The 22785-nt window shown below is 38.2% G+C and overlaps 1 protein-coding gene across 7 annotated transcripts in view; it reads right to left on the bottom strand.

Annotated features, from left to right (window-relative positions):
• Positions 1-1950: 1950 nt before the first annotated feature.
• Positions 1951-22785, bottom strand: part of LOC121856556 (protogenin B-like) — a 228077-nt gene continuing 207242 nt past the window's right edge. For 5 of the 7 annotated variants that reach the window (XM_042352165.1, XM_042352164.1, XM_042352163.1 and 2 more), the window contains 18 exons: positions 22565-22633; positions 21478-21698; positions 19270-19406; positions 18827-19099; positions 17853-18066; positions 15627-15803; positions 14850-15041; positions 12621-12808; positions 11432-11564; positions 10755-10918; positions 9973-10275; positions 9355-9553; positions 8038-8213; positions 7276-7411; positions 5308-5420; positions 4809-4946; positions 4537-4611; positions 1951-4405 (listed from right to left, as the gene is read on the bottom strand). In XM_042352165.1, coding sequence (XP_042208099.1) covers positions 4157-4405; positions 4537-4611; positions 4809-4946; positions 5308-5420; positions 7276-7411; positions 8038-8213; positions 9355-9553; positions 9973-10275; positions 10755-10918; positions 11432-11564; positions 12621-12808; positions 14850-15041; positions 15627-15803; positions 17853-18066; positions 18827-19099; positions 19270-19406; positions 21478-21698; positions 22565-22584 — 3108 coding nt within the window. In that variant the 5' untranslated portion in view covers positions 22585-22633 and the 3' untranslated portion in view covers positions 1951-4156. Of the gene's footprint in view, positions 4406-4536; positions 4612-4808; positions 4947-5307; positions 5421-7275; positions 7412-8037; positions 8214-9354; positions 9554-9972; positions 10276-10754; positions 10919-11431; positions 11565-12620; positions 12809-14849; positions 15042-15626; positions 15804-17852; positions 18067-18826; positions 19100-19269; positions 19407-21477; positions 21699-22564; positions 22634-22785 lie in introns of those variants that run through there. The other 2 variants (XM_042352166.1, XM_042352167.1) reach the window with 2 other exon arrangements.

Here is a 22785-nt window from a genome sequence, read left to right as displayed (position 1 = left end):
ACACACACATATATATATATATATATATATATATATATATATATATATATATATATATATATATATATATATATATATATATATATATATATATATATATATATATATATATATATATATATATACTGTACACACGCACACTTTTAACTACATTACCAAGGCTACACGATCACAGCTAAAACCACAGTTGAACGTTTCATCTCTATCACCAGTTTTGTTACCTATCCCATGTGTCTAGTCCCAAGTGCTCTGTCTGTTAATGTGTCCCAGTCCCTGTGGCATAAAGTATTCGATCCCAGATGACCCATTTTTTGTATCCCCTGTGTCCAGTCCCAAGTCTCCCATCTGGAGTCTTCAGTCTTAAGTGTCCCATCCTGGGTATTGTGTACAGTGTCCCATCCTGGGTATCCAGTCCAGTGTCCCATGCTAAGTGTTTCATTCCAATGGTCCCATCTTGAGTATTCAATCTCGAGTCTCCCATCCCAAGCATCCCCTCTTAATTGTCCCACCCCAAGGCTTTAATCCCCCAAAATGGTAACTTAAATTAACCCTTCCTACGAGACGCCTTTAAAAAATTCTATCCCTCCATCCATCCCTTCCGTTCCTAGACGATAACTGGTATGAAGACTGGGCCCCTTACAGAGTACTCAAGTCATTTTACCCAGGTTGAACACTGAGTATGACGACTTTATTCCCCTGACATTGTACTCAAAGGGTTAAGTTTTCTTACTCAAGAGGCTTAAATGTCACATTCCATATGGCTAATTCATTGTATTTATGGATTGAAGTTATCATTCTCATGAGGGGTATAACTAGTTTGAACCCTACACAGTCAGTTATATTCATCAATTTTAAACCCACCAACTGTTTGAAACCACTACTGTATGATATGATGAATATTCTCAGCCCCTTATCGTGTCCAATAGTCTGAATCTACTGTGTACATTTAATAACACTATGAATCTATACCTAGTAATTGATCAACAGTTTGAACCTATACCATGTGACTTACCAACAGTTTGAACCTACACCATGTAAATTCATTAATAACAGTTTAAACCTAATATTCTATCTATTTTTAGAATGTCATCTGTTTGAAAACACAATCTGACATATTCAATCATTTAAATACACCACAGGTGGTTTCTTAAAAAAAAAGTCATCTTGTGCTGTGACCCAATAATTTGTGTATGTCTCTGATGCATAAAGAAGTCAATGACAAAATTCACCACTGTGGCATCAACAACACTCTAAATTCCCACTGTACTTAATATTAAAAGTTTGCTTCCACACTGTGACATAATCTGTAATCTGAATTCCCACGGTGGTAAAACTATCATCCGAACATTACAGTAGCAGATTGAATCCCCTTTGACATTTGAACCATCTTAATTCATCACTATGGCATAATCAACCATCTTGAGTCCCCACTAACAACATAATCAACAATCTGTACTCTCACTGCTTGCATCAGCAGTTCAAATCTCCCACTGTGATATAATCAACAAGGTGAATCCCCATCTGTGACATAATCAACAATAATAATTCCCCACTTGACATAATCAACAATCTGAACTCATGCCGCCTGACATGAACAAATTTGAACTCATACCCTGCATGAAATACACACAAAAAAGTCATCTTGGATATAATCTTTGTTGGCAGTTTTTTCAGCATAGTGCAAGCATTCACAAAAGGTAAATATCTTTTTCTTTTTTAATTCATCACCAATTGGGTTTTCCCACTTAGTGTCTTGTGTTAAAAAGACTACATTATAAACATACAGTATTTGTAAACTGTTATTAGTTAGAATAAACAATATGCCCCATCCCAACCCCCCACCCTACCCATAATATCTCTATTACTGTATATTATTCTTAATATCAATAATGAACAAAACACATGTAGTTTATCACAGTGTTGTAATCTCCCTCTGCTGTTTGTGCTGTCTGTTATCATCGGTGGTGTCACTCAGCTAGGGGCACGTCTTAAGTTATCACTTGTATTTGGTGTAATGTGATAATTTACCTTGTGTGAAGCTGACAATTTGCAGCTGTGGGTGGGAGATGCGCCCTTCCCTGGCCCCCAACGCCTCAACAGCGTGTGAGACTAATGTAATCTTAACCATTATTCAAATTTATTTTATCAGACAAAATGTAAACAAACATATCACCTCAAATGCATTTTAAATGACATGGCATTCCTGAGTCACCTTTATACACTAGGAGGCTACATGTTAACAAGATTCTATATATATATATATATATATATATATATATATATATATATATATATATATATATATATATATATATATATATATATATATATATATATATATATATATATATATATATATATATATATAAACAGTTCTCTCATTTCACCCTGAAAAGTCCTTGATTTTATGCCCTGTCATTACCAATATTTCTATTTAAAGTCTACAGTGTAATGACTGCTGAGGGATGAGTCGCTCCATTAACACTGAACAGATTCATACTACTTGACAAAATTTTACGATTCATTACAAATTTTTACTGTTCAATAATTTACAGGAAACTTAAGCCTAAAAAGAAGTACTGTACTGTATCAAATAATACAGAAAATGATCTGCTTAAGGGTCAAAACAGGGAGAAGTTCCAAATTTTTGGGGAAATATAATATCTTACACAAATTATTATGCAGAAACTTATGATAGCAAAATATCGTCTATTCTATTTTTGTGCTGTACATCAATATGAGTCTCTTTAATATATTTTTAAACACTTTTGGAAGTACTGTACAGTATAACAACGACACAAGTTATGACAACATAACGCTGTTCAGTACCTAACTTGAAAGAGTTTTACAATACTGTACTCTAAAAATATTTATGTCTACGAGCATACACTCGGTGATAAGTTGGCTTATTTCAACATGCATCAGCTTCTTGGCATACCGCCTCGAGGAAGCGATGTTCCCAAACATCGCTTTTTTCTATTTATTACTAAAAATTGAATATACATCACTGACAGATCAGATATTGATAACAGCAGGCCTCAGTAATACTTGAATTTCTTTGTTAATTAACACACATGAAAACTATGCAAATACATAAATACAAAAAGTAATATAAAAAGATCGTTTGGGTTTCCTAGTTTGCTGGTTTTTAATTTTCTTTTAGTGAAAACAAGTTATAAATTTCAGAAAAAGTGAGACACACATATCTGTGCACATGATGGCAGATATCTAGTGGGTACAAGGCACATAACTCATAAACAGTATACCGTACTGTAAAACACATAGCATCAAAGTTCAACAAAACTCTTTTTTCGGTACTGAAGCAGCAAATTATGGTAAATTAAATCAAAGATCATATATCCAATACTTTTATACATGATAGTGGTAGAGCCTTATTATGCAGCCATAATCTTAAACTAATAACAAGTGATTTTGTTCAGCAGTGACCCTTAAACTCCTCAGTAATCAACATTACTTGTAAAAATTATCTTTAAGTATAAATGTAAAACTTATCTACTTGAGGTGATGAAGCTAAATACAACCCAAAGATATTGAATGAAGAACCAAGTCCCCGTCTTTTTGTAACTATTGGAATTTACTGTGATAAAAGAAAACCCTGTTGAAACTTGTTGTAAACATAGGAAAATAAAGCCAGGGAATGCCCAAGCTAACCATGTTAAACTGCAGGTCATAAATAACAGCTCTGATACACTGATATTTACCTTTATACAATGTAGCTTTATGTATGCATTGTAAACATTAAAATTAATCTTGGTAATCAAATACCTGGTAGATTTATGAGTTATCAAAGAGGGGGACAAGTCAAATTCAAAATCTGCATCTCCATCTGTGATGTGTCAGTGGTATTATATCCTTATTGTAACAGTATTTCTAGGCTTAAACTACACGTGCACTTTCCTTCTGGCACCTGGCCAGTGAATGTTCATACCTGTGGTAGGGTGGTGGGGCCCAAATTACCCTCAGAACCCGTACCTACACTCTCACCTGACTGGCTTCAGTTAGGCCTTGCTATGACACACTAAAAGATGTATCATAAGATGTAAAACCAGCATTTTTCCTCTTATGGAAGGGCATTTAGGCCCAAACTACTCTCTAAACCCGTGCCTTCACCCGTGAATTAAGGCTAGTGCAAGTTTTAGGATACAATGGCCGGTGCTGCCCCTGCACCGTCTTTTGGGGAGTTAGGATCAACCTGAGTGGATTCACATATGGATTTTGGATCGAGGTCCTTTAAACTAGAAAATACAGGTTCTGCTGTGGAGACGTTCTGCAGTAATCTGCTGGAAGCATCATCGTCATCATCTATGTCATCTAAGCTGTCCTCTACGTTTTTAGGCGTAACGTGATCACGCAGGGGCTCCACATTTTCATTTGGCACATCAGCCTGAAAGGTAAGACAGAGATATCACACATCAGTGTGAACGAGTTGGCACATTAGAACAAAAGTACAGTATATGCATTTATACATGATTTGCATTATACAGGGAAAACTAAATTATGTTCAGAGGTCATTACCTCGTTTATCCGAACAAGATTAGCATCAAGAAGGCAATTAGTCACAACGCCATCATCACGTGACCCTGGACCTCCCTGAAAAAAAATGAAGGCAAAGTCCTCAGTTTGTCCAGGATAAATCAAATTACTATGTTCAATACAACTCATCTGTCCCAGATGATTTTATCGTTATTCTTAGAGATAAAATTTTTTTTAAAAGATTATAAAGCGTACAAACAACCTTGAAAACTCATGCGCTCTCATCCACCAGCAGTTTCAAGCCTCCTCCTCACCTTAGTGTCAAGGTGGTGGTTTTGGGTGGCAGGCGGCAGGGAGGCTAACATGGGCTTGTAATTATTTACTTCCGTGCCATGATCCCTGCCTAGGGCCTTCACCCCATTGGCGTATACCATGCGACAAGTCCCATTACCCTGAAAGGTTGTGGGACATCAAATTCCATACATTTCCGCATTTTCCTGTTGAGTTCATACACTGAAGGCTGAAGCCAAAATTCTTATTTTGCTTATTGTTATCAGATACAGGTCGTTTAAAAGCTGTTTTTCCTTCTTTTTGATTAATGGCGGAAGCGTCTATGAGGTTATCTTACCTGGTAAACTGTAGAAACAACTCTCTATTACTTAGCACTCAGAACAATGCAAAGTATACACACTGTGCATATTATAACACACCACTCATTTAGTAATGTTGCAAAACCATGTACAGTACTTGGTTTAAATGCCATAAGCAAAGAGGAGGAGGAGCAGCAGCAGGAGGGTAAGAAAAGCAACTAACCTGGAAGGTAGCAGCAGCAGAAGTCTGTCTGAGGCGGACCATCCTGAGGCACAGCACTACCACCACTACACACGTCATTGCCGCCAGAAGGGACACCCCGCTGATTACTATGACTGCGACCACACATATACAACACAAGTTTTAGTAAATTAAATCATTAAGTATACAAAAGAAAAATAATAATTATATGCAAAGTCAAGTGAAAGAAAACTCAACATGGTCTTCAGTTTTATCTGGAGTATGTCAGTTCCGGCACTTTGAAAAAAAAAAATCCTTACTTACTTAAAGTTTGAAAATCCTCAGGTTTGAAAGATTCTTAGCTGTCATATATTTTTTATGGTCCAACATACCTTGTATAAGTGAAGACTTAAACTTCATTGGTTCAGTGGTTCTGGATATATATATATATATATATATATATATATATATATATATATATATATATATATATATATATATATATATATATATATATATATATATATATTTTGTATTCTTGATAAAATCACACGGGAAAAGGGAAACAACGGAGCACCTTAGCTTTCGTCTTTATTCAAGACATTTTCAGAGGCAACTGAAGATGTCTTGAATAAAGACGAAAGCTAAGGTGCTCCGTTGTTTCCCTTTTCCCGTGTGATTTTATCAAGATTTATCTTATCCACGTTTTCACTGTGGATCTACATGAAATATATTGTATATATATTAATTATATACTATTATTTACTGTACTGTAATATAATATTGTACAGCTATTCATAATTTAGTACTAGAAAATAGTATTTTATTAAAAGTTTTACTGCTGAAATCCACTTATCGAATTTAGTTATATACTGTACATACGTATATCGTAAAGTAGCCCATTTTCTTATGATCATCATTATCTGGGTAAATTTAATAGTATTTCCAAAGATCACAAAACTCAAATTTTCATTTAATTGTTTCAATATGTTTAAAAAGGTTATCTTTAGTACTGCACGTACTCCTAGACATGCTGATTAAGGATGTGAAGAAAAAGCTTAGATATTTGGGTAATTTTTTGTTCATATGACTTGGCAAATTTTAATAAATTTTACAATGCAAATTACAAGCCACCTATGATTTTTCGATGGCACTCTTTGAAGTTTTACTTTGTTATTTTGGATGTTTTAAAGTACAGTAGTTAAACACATTAATCTCCAATTCCAAGGGAAGAGATTTTTCTACCCAAAGATTACTACTGTAAGGCATAAACCTTGTTGTTTCAGCCAAAATCTTGAAAGTTTTTATTTTTTTTCAAAATCTCAAACAATAGATGCTCCTTCATTTACCAAAATAATACTTACAAACTGTCCATATGTTTAACTGACTGCTCAAGCCACGAGTCCTAAGCACAGCCGTTTACAAAATTAATATAAACTATTTATATATAAAATACTGTTAAAGGCTGGTGAGATGTACTGTATATATTATTGGAGTATAACTGTACTGTACTGTTATATCCTTCATTTATTTGTTTTCTCATTTTTTATCATATGGTTGGTATCTGCAAAAGTAAAGTTGGACTTATAAGCAAATGGACTTAATAGACAGCCTCAGGAATGTAAGTTTTGTAAGTACAGTATTTCTGATATAAATTATAGGAAAACAAACAACTGTCACGATGTGCTATTTTCTTATTAAAAATACATATTGTACCTATATGTTTTGGAGTCCCTCTTTTGGTTCAATAAGTTCAGTTGATAAAAATTTTTTACAATGAGTTGCTGTGGCAAATATATTCTACAAGAAAAGATCATCCAAAGAACTATTCAAATTTAGCTTGACAAACAGTAACGAACCGAATTTTATATTAAAATAAGCGCGAGGAGGTTAATCTTCAGGCGACTCCTAATTTCTGAATCCTCTTAATAAGATGACAGTCAGCACGTGTTAACCAGAGGAGCAGCTTTGACACCAGAGTAGTTGTAATATTTTTATTTGGCAACTTACATTCTGTGGAGATGTGGGGTGAGCCCACCAGCGTGGCTCTGATATACACGTAGACAGTGGTGTAGGCGCCCAAACCCGCTCCCGTTACACCTGCCACCCGGAGGGTATAGTTGGTGTTGGAGACCAGGTCCTGGATCTGTGGGAGGCAAGTCAGGCAGAAGATTTGAATTTAGTTGCTCAATATGCTGTATGTGCAGCAGAGTTGAGATACAGTACCAGAAAAATGACACCTTGTATTCTAATTATCATTACATTAATCTAGAAATGTATGAAGCTTGTATACAGCTATGCTGATAAACCTGTTACTTGCCTCTAGTCAAATGTGAGATTATTTTTATATGAACTATTTACTCCATTATACGTTACTGTAAAGCTATGAGTGTCATAATAAGTGAGAGACATTAACACTAATGATGCTACACCAAGGTGTCATGTAATCATTCACATGACACCTCAGAGACTGGCTTTAAAACAAATACGAATGATAGAGGAAATTATTAACTAAAACAACACAACACGTGCCATCAACTTGACCAAATCAATCTAATAAATCTGATTTAATACAAAAAATCAACCCTGACCTACAATGACCTAACATAACTACCGTAATGACCTGATGTAATATCACTAATGTAAGGAAGTTGCGACCAGATTTGACCTTTATGGTGAACCAATATGACACATAATGACCTAACTGACTCATTGTGATGACATAACCTTGTATTACTACACAAAATACACAATGCACTGAGCTTGACTGACCTCTGTGGTAGTGTGGTGATGTTCGACAGTCTGGTTTTTCCACTCAAGCTGGTCATGAGAGTAGGTGACCAGGTAGGAAAGGAGCTGGCCGTTGATGTGATGAGGGCGACTCCAGGTGAGTACGGCATCCTTAGGGCTGACTGCGCTCCATGACACATTCACTGGTCCACTGGGCACTGTGCCAAACCATAATGAACTTTATAATGCATTGATTATGGTAGGAGACTATAGTGTGTTACTTATACAGTATTTGAGACCAGTGTGTTACTGAAAAGGTATTTGAAACCATTGTGTTACTTATACTGTACAGTAATTGATACCAAGGTTATTTATATTTAGAGACCAGTGTGTTACTTATAGACAACAAAGTGTATGACTTATAGAGACCACAGTGTATTAGTATGATAATCACACACACACACACACACACACACACACACATATACAGTACTGTATACCTGTACAAACTGCAAGTGATTAATACTCACAAAACTAACCTAACCAAAACAATCATAATTCCAATGAATTTCGGTTCATAGAGCGAAGAACATGAGCTAAATTAAGTAGAATCAGTTTATCTTATACTGTACAGGCCCGAAATGAAAGGTATTAGGTCAGGTATATCTTGGTCAAGAGAGTGCCTTTTTGCTGTGTTTAAATGGTTGAGTCAGTCTATATTACTAAAACACATAACAAAGTAAAGTACAAACACATTAATACACAACCTGTAAATGGCATATATAAAAGGTAAAGTTATAAAGGTATTACCACAATTACTACAGTACTGTACTTATATTTATAGTTTATAATAATAACCAATACAATATACCCGACAAAGTCTATGGTGTTATCCTGCTGTGTTTGACTTCCTGGTCCTATAAACTGTATGAATGTGTACAGGTATCGTAAACGTTGGTAGTTATGTTAAATGCTTGAAATGTTTGTAGTAAATGTGCTACAACTTTATTTATTTTACCTTTCATATGCCATTTACTGAGTGTTCCCATCATAATGTGCATACAAAGTTATTAAAGTTGGAAACTACACAACAACTTCACAAACACGGTGTAATAAGACACCTAATATCCAAAAGTTAAAGCCAACAAAATTACCTGCTCGTTACTTCCCATAACAAGACTCCTGCCAAAAACGCCATGAGTTTACCCACCCAGGGAATCAGAGCACCATTGTTTGTACCCATAGGGTAAACAGCAATTGACTTTGGCTCAGTAGGTTGAAGTCAGAGGCAAAAGTACCATAATTGCTGGGTGCCTTATAAGGTTGACATGACTAAACATGGTGAAGTCCAATACTGACCTCCTTCAAGGGTGGTGGCGTGGTGAGGGCGTGAGGGGGTCCCAGTGAGGGTGGGAGTGGAGGCGGTGATGACAATCATGTAGCCATGGAGTGGCAAAAGGTTGGTGAGCACCACCCTCCTTCGTGTCACTCTCATGTACTGCACACTACCCTTCTCTCTCTCATTCCTTGCTCCCTCTCCTGACATATCCTCAAGTTCCTAAAAGACATAGTATGTGAAAAAACTTAACATGACAAGCAATATTCATCATTTACAACAAATGGAGAACCTTAATATTTTAAACATACAGATTTCAGGTACAGTTAAAGGCTGAGGAAATTCTCACATATTCATCCCAGAATGAATATACCACCCACCCACCTACCCACTCCCACACCCACTTGACGCTGGTCATCACGAGAAAAAACAGGTTACTGTATTTACAGATTCATTTGACACTTAACGTGTTTAAATGAGAACAGCCTTACAAAACACACACAATTGAATCCGACCATAACAAGGAAAAAAGAAAAACACACGGCTAAAATAATACTGGAGCAGGTAAGATCAGAACACTGACATAGTACTTCAGTGATGCACACAGTGACAGAAAGTCTTAAAATTTATAAACTACTAACCTGAGGATGGAAATCCTGGTGGTTATCGACGAGTCCATCGTGGTGAAAACTTCTCTCGCTCTCATTCCTGATATCTTGTACTTTGATATCTAGGCCACTACTGCCTTGACCATCAAAATGCTGCTCATTGGCACCCTGGTCATCTCCATCAAGGACATCAGGGGTATGGCTGAGGAAGGGTATGGCTTTAGCACTCATCTGCTTCCCAAGACTTGTTACTTCAATGGTAAAGAAATCTGGTGTCATTCTCTTACGTTTCGGACGCCACGTTAACAAGATACTGGTAGTGTTTAGAACCTTTACCTGCAAGATTAAAAAATAAAGTATAGTCACACAAAGATGCATCAAGATATATAGACGAGTCAAAGCAAAGAGGGAGAAAGAATTTTTTATTTCATCAAGGTTTCTCTAGTTCTATATAACAGTCAGGGGAGTATTCATAAGGTTGACTAACACAGCCAATAAATAGCATAGAAAACACCCAATTAGCTGCTCTTAACTCCAGCTGCAGACACTTCAAAGAACATATTCATTCTTTAGCAAAAATTAATTTTTTTGTCATAAATGCTTATTACAGGTGAACCAACAGTGTGGGCCACAGGCAAGAAGGGATGGCCTGACCACACTGGGGGACAGCCTGACCACACTGGGGGAAGGCCTGACCACACTGAGGGATGGCCTGACCACACTGGGGGACAGCCTGACCACACTGGGGGAAGGCCTGACCACACTGAGGGATGGCCTGACCACACTGAGGGACAGCCTGACCAACCAACTCTTACCTTGACTTTTCGGGTGCCTATCTTGTCGGTGTATTTGCGTGGTGAAGGTACATCAGGAGGCACTTGCAGGGTACAGATGGTGCGGCTCATGCTCATCACGCCTTCTCTCTCCTCCTGGTTGTTAAACTGCGGTTCAACCTTCACCGTGTAGCAGGTCTCGGGCTCTGTGTTACAAGACAGTGTCAGTGTGAAAGTGACCTCATAGATTATTAAGGGTGTAGGTAATAGGTATCATATCAAAAGGAACTTTGTTTAATGGACAGGGATGCTATGCTGAAGATAAATTATGTTGCTATGAGAAAAGGTATATGAAGAGGGACACGATGTTGTTTATACAAGATCATGAAAGAAATCAAAAGAAAAATAGGTCAGATATGAGGAAGCTACTCTGATTGACTGATTGGTGAAGTCATAGAGACTCTATAGATGAGGATGATTCTTTGACGTCGAGATGGATAACTAGATGCAAGGGACCTTAAAACACCTACAGTACATAAAATAATAACATAAAGATAACACTTATGGCATGGGATCATGATGTAGAGAGGTACTGTACTATGTAATGTCTACCGAATCACAATGAAGCCTTAAATCTATTGGATTTTGGAAAAAAGTAAAAGCAGATAGAAAGAGATCAATAATACAAACTATGATTTGTTAGAAAGTGACGCACTCACCCAGCTGACTAAGGACAAGAGAGGTGGCTGATGCCTCCGTGTGCTTGAGATGACTCTCTTCTGGTGTGTTGTTGTAGGTCACCTCGTACAGAAACACATCCGGCAGCAGGTTAGCGTTCAGCTCCCACTCCACCTGTTGGGGTGTAATGTATCATATGTAAAACTTATAATTATTTTTTTTTAGCTCTAGACTGCAGCAATGTGTTCCCACCGGCCACCACAGACCAGATAAAACTACTATCCACAGACATAACACCATCACCAGAAACCCCACAATACTACAGATAACATAGAACAGGGGGGCCCCCAAATTTGCAGATTTTTAATTCGCAGTCCTCTATTATTCACGGATGACACTCTGGATGTACCCAAGAATGTCTGTGGGTAGTTTTAAAGATGCCAGCATTTTTACGGCTGGGACAGGGAGCCATTCGTTCTTTTGACAGTAATTTCCTTTATCTGTATTGTATATATGTGTGTCTACGCACACATATATACAATACAGATAAAAGAAATAATTGTCCTTAGGGCAAACACTAAAGGGAATAAACATTTCATTTCTTTGTACACAGGTAAAAATGTACCCCCCCCCCAGTCAGCAAATGTTATTCAAGGATCTGGCGATTTGCGGCCATTTTGAGAACCTAACCCTCGCGAATTTGGCCCCCCCCCTGTATTGTAATGTATATCATAACACAATCATTGACTAACAAGGCAACACTTCAGAACATGTAGCATCACAGAAAATACCAACATACCACCACAGACAACATAATATCACAAGTATACCACAGTTCCCGCCACAGACTAACACACTAAATAACCCCCAAAAGATAACAAACAAACAAACCAAAACTAATCTCAGATTCTTACAAATATATCTAATTTTACTAAGGTTAATACCAAAACACATCTTAGCATCACCACAAAACCTACAACACTACTTGGAACAACAACACTGCACAAGCGCAGACCAACAGTAATATTGTATTCTGGATGATACAATATTACCAAAAACAACAAAGGATTATGATCACAAAAACTCTGTATTGCCACAAATACACACCACTACCACCACAGAAAATACAACATCACCTTATACAGTACAAAACAAACACCAACACATCCTACACAAAACTATTAAGGCTGCTTCCTGCTGTTATGAGTGAAGGTGTACAGTTAGTCTTACCAAGATTTCTGTGGGTTTGTTGTTAAAGACTGAAAGATGCACCGCGATACGCATGTCCTGAAGGCCGGGGTTAAGATCCACCTTGGGCATCCTTATGAGTCCCCAAGGACGGCGCTCATTGTGTGGAGGATAGCCAGCCTCCGTACCCACCAGCACCCGAGCCTCGTACCGCTTGTTCGGCATCAGTTCTGTTGTATGACAAGAAAACCTCCTTGACATCTGGGAGACTCAGATACTTCATCACAATATATATACAGGTATTAGATACATATTAGTTAGTTTTATATATACTGTATACCTGTATATATATATACATATTGATTACATTAATGGAGTGACGAAGAGAGCATTTGTCTTTATGTCTGTAAACTCAAGAAATCTATCATATGCAATAATAATGCTGTCCACATGACTGTCTTAAGGTCACTGGTGGAGATACTTAAACAACCATACATTCCTCCATACTCAGCCATTTACTCTTTTCCTTTACCTTTCCATCACAGTCTTACCACCATTTTCTCCTTTTCACTTCACTCCAGCATATTTTTTTATCTTGTTTTCAGTTTTTCCCTAGTTTTGATATACTGTAGTATTTACATCACATTAATGTTCCATTCACAATATTTTAGAGCACATCATTTTCTGTTTCACATTTTCCTTTTTATTGTATATTTTCACTCTCTCTTTAGTCTTTCAATGGATCTAAATGTCATCAAATTACATGCAGTATACTATTCATATCGCTCTAGAAATATATTTTAATACTGTGCAGTACAGTATAGCCCTCTGTATTTAGAATAATATTTTTGTATGAAAGTACAATAATTCTGCCAATATTTCAGTCATCTTGTAACTTTATGTAACTCCATCTTCACATTTCCTTGACTAAAGTCCTCCTTGTAGTGTCCTCCCTTTAATTAATGTCTACAATCCCATCTGTTACTCTTGGTTAGTTACTTCTAAGATGAACAGACAGTCAGCCACAGCTGGGAACAACATCACTCACACACTTTCACAAACTGTAAATGGTAGGTATAACATGAACTTTCCCCTTCCATTTATGTAAAAATTTAACTGTACCTTCTCATGAACAGACATCATGCAAGCAGAATTCTTGCATACATCATTTTTGTTTTAGATCGTTGTTTCCAGTAAACACTGTCAGCGAAGTGCGAAGCGAGGTCTTTGATCTTTGCATAATACTATGGAGTACTTTACTGTAATACCTGTATATTATAGTACCGGGGTATGTGACAAAAAGTACACAAAAGTTCGCAGTGTTCAGTCTATACAACAGTGTCACACAGTACTCAAGACCACCACCACTTTCACACTCTCTACTCTGGTTCCAATACAGATATATCTATCAATAAAATGATATTGGCATAATTTAAAGACACCGACAATACATTTTACGATCCTGAATTATATTTTCCACATAAAAAATAATAATTTTGCTTTACCCCAAAATTCACTATAATGTTCATTCCAGGGCTGCAAGGCTTCAGGGCAGTCCATCTACTTCAAAATCCTAACAGAATATTAAATTAATAATAATTGCAGTACAAATCACGTGGAAATCATTATTTAGACCTCAGAGGCCATATTTATAAATAATATAAACAAGATGAAAGCAAATTAAATAATAATTATAAATTCTATATTGCATTCAATGGAAACAGTGAGATCTTAAACTTTTTGCTTTGTCCTGCCCTCAGAGTGAAAGGCTTTCTGGTTACTTAGAACGAGAGACTTTCTGGTCTACTGACTACTAAATGTACTAGACAAAATGGCCAAAGTGCTTCATTACTTCCCTATATGGTTAATGTGTTTAAGTCGACCCCAGCAAGTACTGTACTAAGTAACAGTGATGCCATATATTGCACTGACAATTGCTACTGACCCGACTGGACAGAATGAGTATATTTCCCCTCTTCTAACATGATAATTTAGTTAGATAAGAAGTAATTCAGTCTCGATAGTGGTGACAGCTTTTAACATCATAAGGTAATACTGTACAGTATATTATTACAAGAAGGAACATAATGTATATAGAACTACAAAGTGATTCTAACAGACATCAGCCTATGATAAAATTGACAAAAAGCAACAATAGCATGAATAAAGATTACAAGGCAAAGAAAAATGCATACATATGAAACTCATATTTAAACTTTAAAAATAATTTCACACAGTGGTGAGGCAGTGATGAACCAACACAACACTGACCGATTATCTCACACTCGGTGGCAGTAGGGACGACATCTTTAGATTGATAGTAATGGTTGTCCTTTCTCCGCCACTGTACTACTTGCTTTGTGATGGGACCTCTCGCCTCCTCAAGCTTCAGCTGCTTCCACGTCACAAGAAGGGTGTTTGGAGAGAGTGCTTTAAGTGTTACTTGAGGCAGCCGGAGTGGGTCTGTCCAAAGAACAAAGTAGAATTGCAATGTTTGAGTGTCAGCCTATGGTATTTATGAACTGCTTACTAATGACAAACTTACTGCAACAGAGCGGCTTGTTGGCTGTAGAAAGAGTAAATATTACTGAAACTATTATTCAAATTTTCTTTTTTTAGTAAAGATAATAATTTTGCATTTAATTTTCTTACTTTTGGCATGAAACTTACCAAAGACAGCAAACCCTTACAGAGTTACACACAAGATCTTCATTGGTACATAGAAAAATTTACAGTGTCGTGGAAGGCAACTTTGGAAATTTAATCCACATCAAAAGGAAAACACTTACACAAAATGAATGTTGTGCGTACAAGAGTGCAGTTACAAAACACATAGAGATAACAGTTCAGCGTAAGAATGGGGGGAAAAAAAAAGTTCAATCAATAAATGACGGATATCAAAAGGAAAAGACATACTGTACATAAGAGACTCCCAACAGAGAAATTAATACTCTGAGCATTAAGGAAAGGACAATTCACCACAGCTATGTCAGAAAGGAGACCATAATTAGGGTGTGGCGCTCACTGTGAGAACCAGTTAATGCTCACAGTAAGCGTGGGTTCTCCAGATGAGCGGCCCCGAAGGCTCGCCGATGACGGGGTCGCCCTGATCCTGGAATATGACAAAGGTCCTGATGTAGATGGAATAGTTGGTGTAGGCGCGAAGCTTCTCTAACCTGAAGAAGGTGTTGTTCGTCAGGTACTGCTTTTCCTTCCCCATGGAGCCTGAAACACATAAGAAATTACTTTGTGGAAATACTGCATTTTTACTATTGTTGTGGTAGTATGTTGTGGTTTATTTACTAGGTCCTTAAACACAGATTGTTCTCATAATTTTCTACAAAATCATATCTACTAAAAATTGGCAATTATAGTCACAGATACTGGAATTATGAAGAGTAGATGTTATTACAGTTTAGACTCAATTAAATAATACACTCTATCCATGATAATAATTATAACATACTCGGGAATTTATAAAGTCAAGATTTTGACACACTCAGAGTGTGGCTGTAACACGGTCCAGGTAGCTTCCTGAGACATGACATTGACACACCTAATAACAAAGGAATCTATAATTGCTCCTCAAGCAACACCAACTATGAACCACAGATTGGCCATAAACACAGTTCCGAGCAAAATGTTCTAGCATGAGTGTCCTCACGCAATACCTCGGAAACCATAGTTGGTGACTTCTGTAATTAGCATTTAAATAAGGTAATTAAAATCTTCCAAGCATCATTAAGACCACTAACTACCCCAAAATCGAATCGTAGACCATAAATTCGGAATCAGCATGCTCAGGAGATTTTAAAGGCTTGGAAGATTTTAATTACATTATTTCAATGCTAATTACTCCCTAACTATGGGTTTCTGAAGTGCAATTTTGGTGTGTTTGTGTTATTCTAGAAGTGTTAGTGGTACAGCGGTAACGAGCATAACTCTAACCAATATGTCAAGGGTTCGAGCCTTGGCCCGGACACATGTGAGAATGGGGTTATCCAGTGTGACACCACCAAACATCACAGGTTTCCCCCTGTACTAATAGTGGATACACCACCCAAATGGCTAATAAGCTAATAATTGGCCAATATGATAAAAAAAAAAGAAAAAAAATGATAATTACTCACCAACTATGGGTTCCGAGGTGTGATTTTGGTGTTTTTTCTGTTATTCTGTAAGTAATTAGTTATTAAACCCTTTAAATTCCAATTCCAAGAGAAAAGTATATTTTCGGTCGAGAAATTACTAAGGCTTAATAGTTTGGCGGTTGTAGTACCTTACATTAGTTAGTGGGAGAGAAGCCAATGATACTGCTACCTGGAGACTTTATTCTCTGTTGTTGTAGCAACGGGCCTAACACATTTCGTGATTATACAAGCCTAATCACTTTCTGACTTTGGAAAGAAGTAACGTAATATATAATGTATATATATAATCAATAAAGGCAGCATATAAACATACACATATATAACAGCGGTATAGGCCAAAATTTTGATTTTGTTGAGAATCACAAACACCCGGGCCGTGGGTTGCCCATCCATGCCTGCAGTACTGTATTAAGTGTGATATATTGAAGTGGATTTCTCCCCTACAAACGCTGCTTGTTGCTGAGTAGCCGACCCCGCGAATTCCCCAGTGTATACCTCGTGGTCTAGGCCAACCAGCGCCGCCCACGGAGCGGAGGTCAACTATCTACCCACGCCTACCTCCGCTATAAAAGACCTGACCTCGTGGTGACCTCTCTCTTCTTCTAGCTACAGCCGCAGCAAGCTACACCTCCTCCTCCACCGCTGCCTGGCGGCCCTTGCTCCCGCCGGCGAGCATGGCGACCCACAAGCTGTCCTCCTCCGAGTACCCTCACCAACCAGCTCTCTCTACATCACGCTTGTAACCACGCTGCCACTTCCCAGCACCAAGCTGCATTGTACATCCAATACAACATGTATACAGAGAGCACATTGTGAGTTTCCTTTCTCCATCCCATCCTGAGTGTGAACAAAACCACCCATACCCCACAATATTACTTATGTAGACTTAAGTCATACATTGTACTCACCCATCATCTCATGCACTGATGTCTAATTCTCATGTAATTTGAGTCCCTCAATAACAGGGCAAACATCTTTTTATGTCACCTTTGAACAATTGAAAAACTGAATAAAATGCAGGGGTATCTTTTTTTTTCAGCTCAAACTGGAGACAAGGTTCCATCACTCGTCCAGTCACGTGGGATTATAATTTCAATACACTGGATCATTAAACACAACTTACCAACTTCAAAATAATGAACAATGTAACCCACGACGTCTTCTGTCTCGCCTACTGATGGGGGAGGGCTCCAAGCCACTAAGATTTCTTTATGTGAGGTCTCCCTCACCATGATGTTGACAGGTGGCTGAGGCATGTTGGAAGGGATGTCCACATTGAGCAGGAAGCCCTCGGAGGCCACGCCCACACGGTTCTTCGCCACACACTGGTAGATGCCCTGTGAAAAAGAGACAGGTACCTGTACTTGTAGTCAAAGTTCTCATTAGAAAAGGTAGAGCCTGAACGGATGAGAATGATGTGGTTTAAAGGCTTGTAAGAACACCTTCTCTGTTAATCAGTACTCCAGAAAATTGTCTACCCCCCAAAAAATTATCTGATTGCAGAGAACAATCCATGGGCACCTAGTGAACTTTACCTTCATCACCCGAACATAGGAAACAATTACAGGTACCTCTCGTTTAGCGCGTTTTTGTTGTTGCCCGTTTTCGAATTAACACGAGGTCCAAAATCCACAAAAAATATTTAATTTACACGTTTCATTCACAATAACACGCATTTACAATAAGTTGTGTGTACAAACAAGCGGGTTGTGTACAAGCCGGTTGTATAAACGGGGCTGATGCGCATTCCAGTCTTGCCTCAGATGCCTCTCTCACTCTTCCTCTCACTCACTGTTATATATACCTTTATTTTCACCACTGTATGTATTTCAAATGTAACAATAAATGTATGGAATATGTTGTACATAAGTGTGATTTGCCTGAGTGTACAAGTGGTGTAAAGAAGGGTTGTATAAACGGGGCTGATGCACACTCCCGTCTTGCCTCAGACACCTCTCTCACTCACTGGTTTTTTTTTTTTTGGCACGAAATTTGATTTACATTACCTCTTCAAGAACGTAACCCCTCGTGTCGTGTAATTGAGAAGTACCTGTACAATGTTCAAATTCCAATAAACTAAAGAAAGCTTTTACTCACTCTGTCCTTGGACATGATGTTAGCAATGGCCAGCTGCTCTTCAGTGAAGTTCTTCTCTTTAGTAAGAGTGCCACGGTGGTGTCTGCCGGACAAAGGGATGGGAAGACCATCCTTAAACCAGTGTATCTCCGGGATAGGCAGACCCTCGGCGGCGCAGTTGATGCGCACTATAGACTCCCCATTTCCCACGGACGTGAAGACTGGCACCTTACTGTTTCTGGCAGTCACGTTCATCCGTGTCTGGGGGGCCTTCAACACAGAGAGCTCGATCATCTGCCGTGAGAAGAACATCAGTACCTAATTCGTAAGTAACTAACACTTCTTAAACTTTTCTTATGGCAGAAGTCGGACACACACACACACTTTGACGTTCTACAAATTCTCTCTTGTATAGCCCACACTCTTCCTTTAACCTCTCCATTATACCCTCCCTCCCACTGTACCTGGGTGACGGATTCCTTGTGGTGTTTAGTGACGACGGAACAGTTGTACACTGTGGCATCCTGCTCCTGCACCTTCTGGAACACTAAGGAGCCTTGCCCCCTTATAACCACACCATCAGTGCGGATGGAGCGTTCGTCTGGAGAGGACAACGGTTTTTCAGCAGGTGACAAAATGCCTTTAACATTAGAGACAAACCTTTAGAAACACCTTTAACAAGTAAATTACAATGGTAATAGAAATTTTGATGATACTTGTAATAAGTAACAGTAATGACATGTAGAAAAGAGCTTTACTGGATAACTTGTAACATAAATAAACATTAGGTAACACATAACATTGAGAATTAGAAAAAAAAATATTAGGTCATGTATTTCAAGATAACAATTAAAATTAACAGGAACCAAATAAGAAAAACAAGTAAGTTGACGTAAATAAAGACATTATGCTTTTCGTATTTCTAACACAGATCACAGCAAAGCATGAATGAGGACACACACACACACACACACACACACACAAACACACACACACACACACACACACACACACACACACACACACACACACACACACACACACACACACACACATGCACAAAATGCTGCACTGTCACTATGTTGAAATGCCCTGTAGTTTGAGCTTTTTCCCATCTAGTTATTATATATCTTATTTGTATCACTTAAGTTATTTGTATATTATTTGTAAATCGAAACCCATTCCCCAATTATGTAACTGTATATTTTCAGCCTTCTGGCTGCCAAGCTCTTTCAATAAACCGTTAATTATTATTATTATTATTATTATTATATTACACACACACACACACACACACACACACACACACACACACACACACACACACACACACACACACGAGGACGAGCCACTGCACCACGTGATCACCACACCCCTTGATGTCTCAATGACCAGTCCAGGCCCTGGTCATCAACTGTAAACTATAATAATTTGTATGTTCAATCATTGTTCCTTCTTTTTTCAGTAATGAAAGCTTTTGTTCAGGCCCGGATTATCCATTAGGCACAGTAGGCACAGTGCCTAGGGCCTACGAGATATTGGGGGCCTACGAAAAATAATACGAGAACTTTTCTTCCCCTTTTTCTACAGGTTATTATTAAATTGATACTGAGGTACTATTTTTCCATTTATTTATTACTTAATCCTATTAGTATCTATTTATGTTACTTGATTATTTTCTATACTATTCTATTTAGGTATATTCTGGTCATAGATGAAAGCAAAATAGTAGAAGAAAGTTGTTTAAAGAGTACACAAAATTTTTATTTTTTTTCAGTTGTCTAATACATACTTTTGTTTCTGAAATATCCTATACAAGTTACAACGTAATCATTAGGAAATGTTTAGAACATACTCAATATGCCAAAGCAACTGCTTCGGAAAATTGACACAGATTTTAAGTTAAGATATTTATTAGATCAAAACTTTACGGCTTTTTTGCAGTGCAAATTGTTTTATTATGTCATTAGTGTCTATCTTTCGAAGCAGTTCATTTTCAATTGAAAGGTACTAGCTTGTGTTATTAGTGAGTATGCTGTCAAATGGGGCCCCATATCTTGGAGGTGCCTAAGGCCTACGACAGTCTTAACCCGGCCCTGCTTTTGTTAAACGACCCACCTACCCCATGTCTTTGTATGTAATAAGTCATTTTTGTCCAATGTATATTTTCAGCCTTTGGGCTGCAGAACTTTTTCAATAATCTATTAATTATTATTATTTTAAATTATTATTATTATTATTATTATTATTACACACACACACACTACTACTACCTTGCTGTCACTCATAATCGAGTATGACGATCATCCAGCAATGCTATAAAAGTTATTAGGGCTGTTACCGAGGTTAGTGAGTTTTGAGGTGAGTAAAGAGACTGATACGAGACCCGCAGCGTCGGCCACATTCGTTACACATGTGGAGGGTTTCATCTAGTGTGGTGGCAGCGTCTTTCTGGTGTTGGCGCTTGTCTGCTTAGTTTGCAGTCGGGCTAACTCGAAAGTATTGACACCTTCTCGTGTGGTGCTCCTCCAAGTGTTACGATGTGGAGTAATCGACTCCCAGGTGAGGGGGTTGATTTGGCACTTTTTCAGGTTTATCATACGACTATGCCGACACACACACACACACACAGCCATGACACATCAGATCTACCATGGAAAGAGTGCACTAACCTAACCTGGACCAGAGGAACCGTGGGGTGTAGATAACATCGGTGATGCACTCGAGCACCGCGCGATGCCCCACTTTCGCCTCAACCTTAGATGGCACCGCCAGGAGAGTTGGTCTCAGCGGCTGGTCCTGAGTGTCATCATCTGGGCTCGGAACTTCTACCGTCAGGTACCCGCCCGGGCTTATAAACGTCTTGTCGAGGACTGAGTTGACTGCCGTGCACCTGTAGGAACAATATGTACATTTTAGGATCTCTGCGAAAAAAATTGCAGGTTGAGACAGGAATGTTTACTGTGTTGTGGGAGTGCGACCGCGCGCGTCCATGGGGAGGAAGCACTAAATCACCCACATCTTTTACTTTTATCCTCTTCACCGCTGATCGACTCGTTAGCCGCTTGGGCGATCGGTCACGTCTCTGTTACGCACTGTTGGCAAGTACTGGGCATGCACAGGCTCCTGAATGTACCTGAACCTGCTCCAGTGTTGGTCAAGTCTTGTCTTGAAAGAGCTTACACTCGGTGCCGTCACAACACTTTCTGGTAGATTGTTCCAAGAGTTCACAACTCTCACTCCGTAAAAGTTTGCCCTTGCAGTTTTCTGGACTTGCGGCGTCTTCAATCTTGAGCTGTGACCCCTTGTGGGGATTATATGTAAACTGTAACATTTTAAATTAAAGGTAAAAAAACTCTTGCTTCGTATGTTTCATAGAAATTACATTAAGCAAGAAGAGACATATTTAGCTATGATATAATGGCAGCTGAAAGTAGTCTTACAATAAATAGCGATACTGATGGTTAATACACAATATGCCAACTTTTGCCGTTTCTAACAACTCTCATGAAAAATTAGAAAACATAAGCTCTACCTAAAAAAGGAAATGTATAATGTTCATAATAGATGACATCAACGTCATAACAGAGAAAACAATACAGTACAATAATTTGATGACTTGGCAGCGAGACGATTCGACGTTGATCTAAACAATTATTTTTATTGAACTTGCGAAAACAAAAACAAAATAATGTGATCATATAACAGGTGAGTTGAGGGTGAGTTCTTACCAAAAAGCACAAGTTTATGAGTTCATACCTGTATACCCCAGCGTCCATTAAGGTTATGTTGGTGATCTGAAGCACTCCAGGTGTCGGCTGGTAGTACCTGTCGGGGGAAAACACGTCTTGTCCTTACTTAACTCCAGAGCGGTGTGGGTAGTGTATGAGTGTGGGTCTAGTTGGGTGGCCATTAGGTAAATAAGGTAAATTATCTAGTGTGTGCTGGGCCCAGTACCTGCCGACACAGAATGGCGGACT

This window comes from Homarus americanus, unplaced genomic scaffold (assembly GCF_018991925.1).
Source record: "Homarus americanus isolate GMGI-L3 unplaced genomic scaffold, GMGI_Hamer_2.0 scaffold936, whole genome shotgun sequence".
Lineage (NCBI taxonomy): Eukaryota > Metazoa > Arthropoda > Malacostraca > Decapoda > Nephropidae > Homarus > Homarus americanus.
Note: the sequence above shows the minus strand (reverse complement) of the source record. Positions and strands in the feature narration are given on the sequence as shown.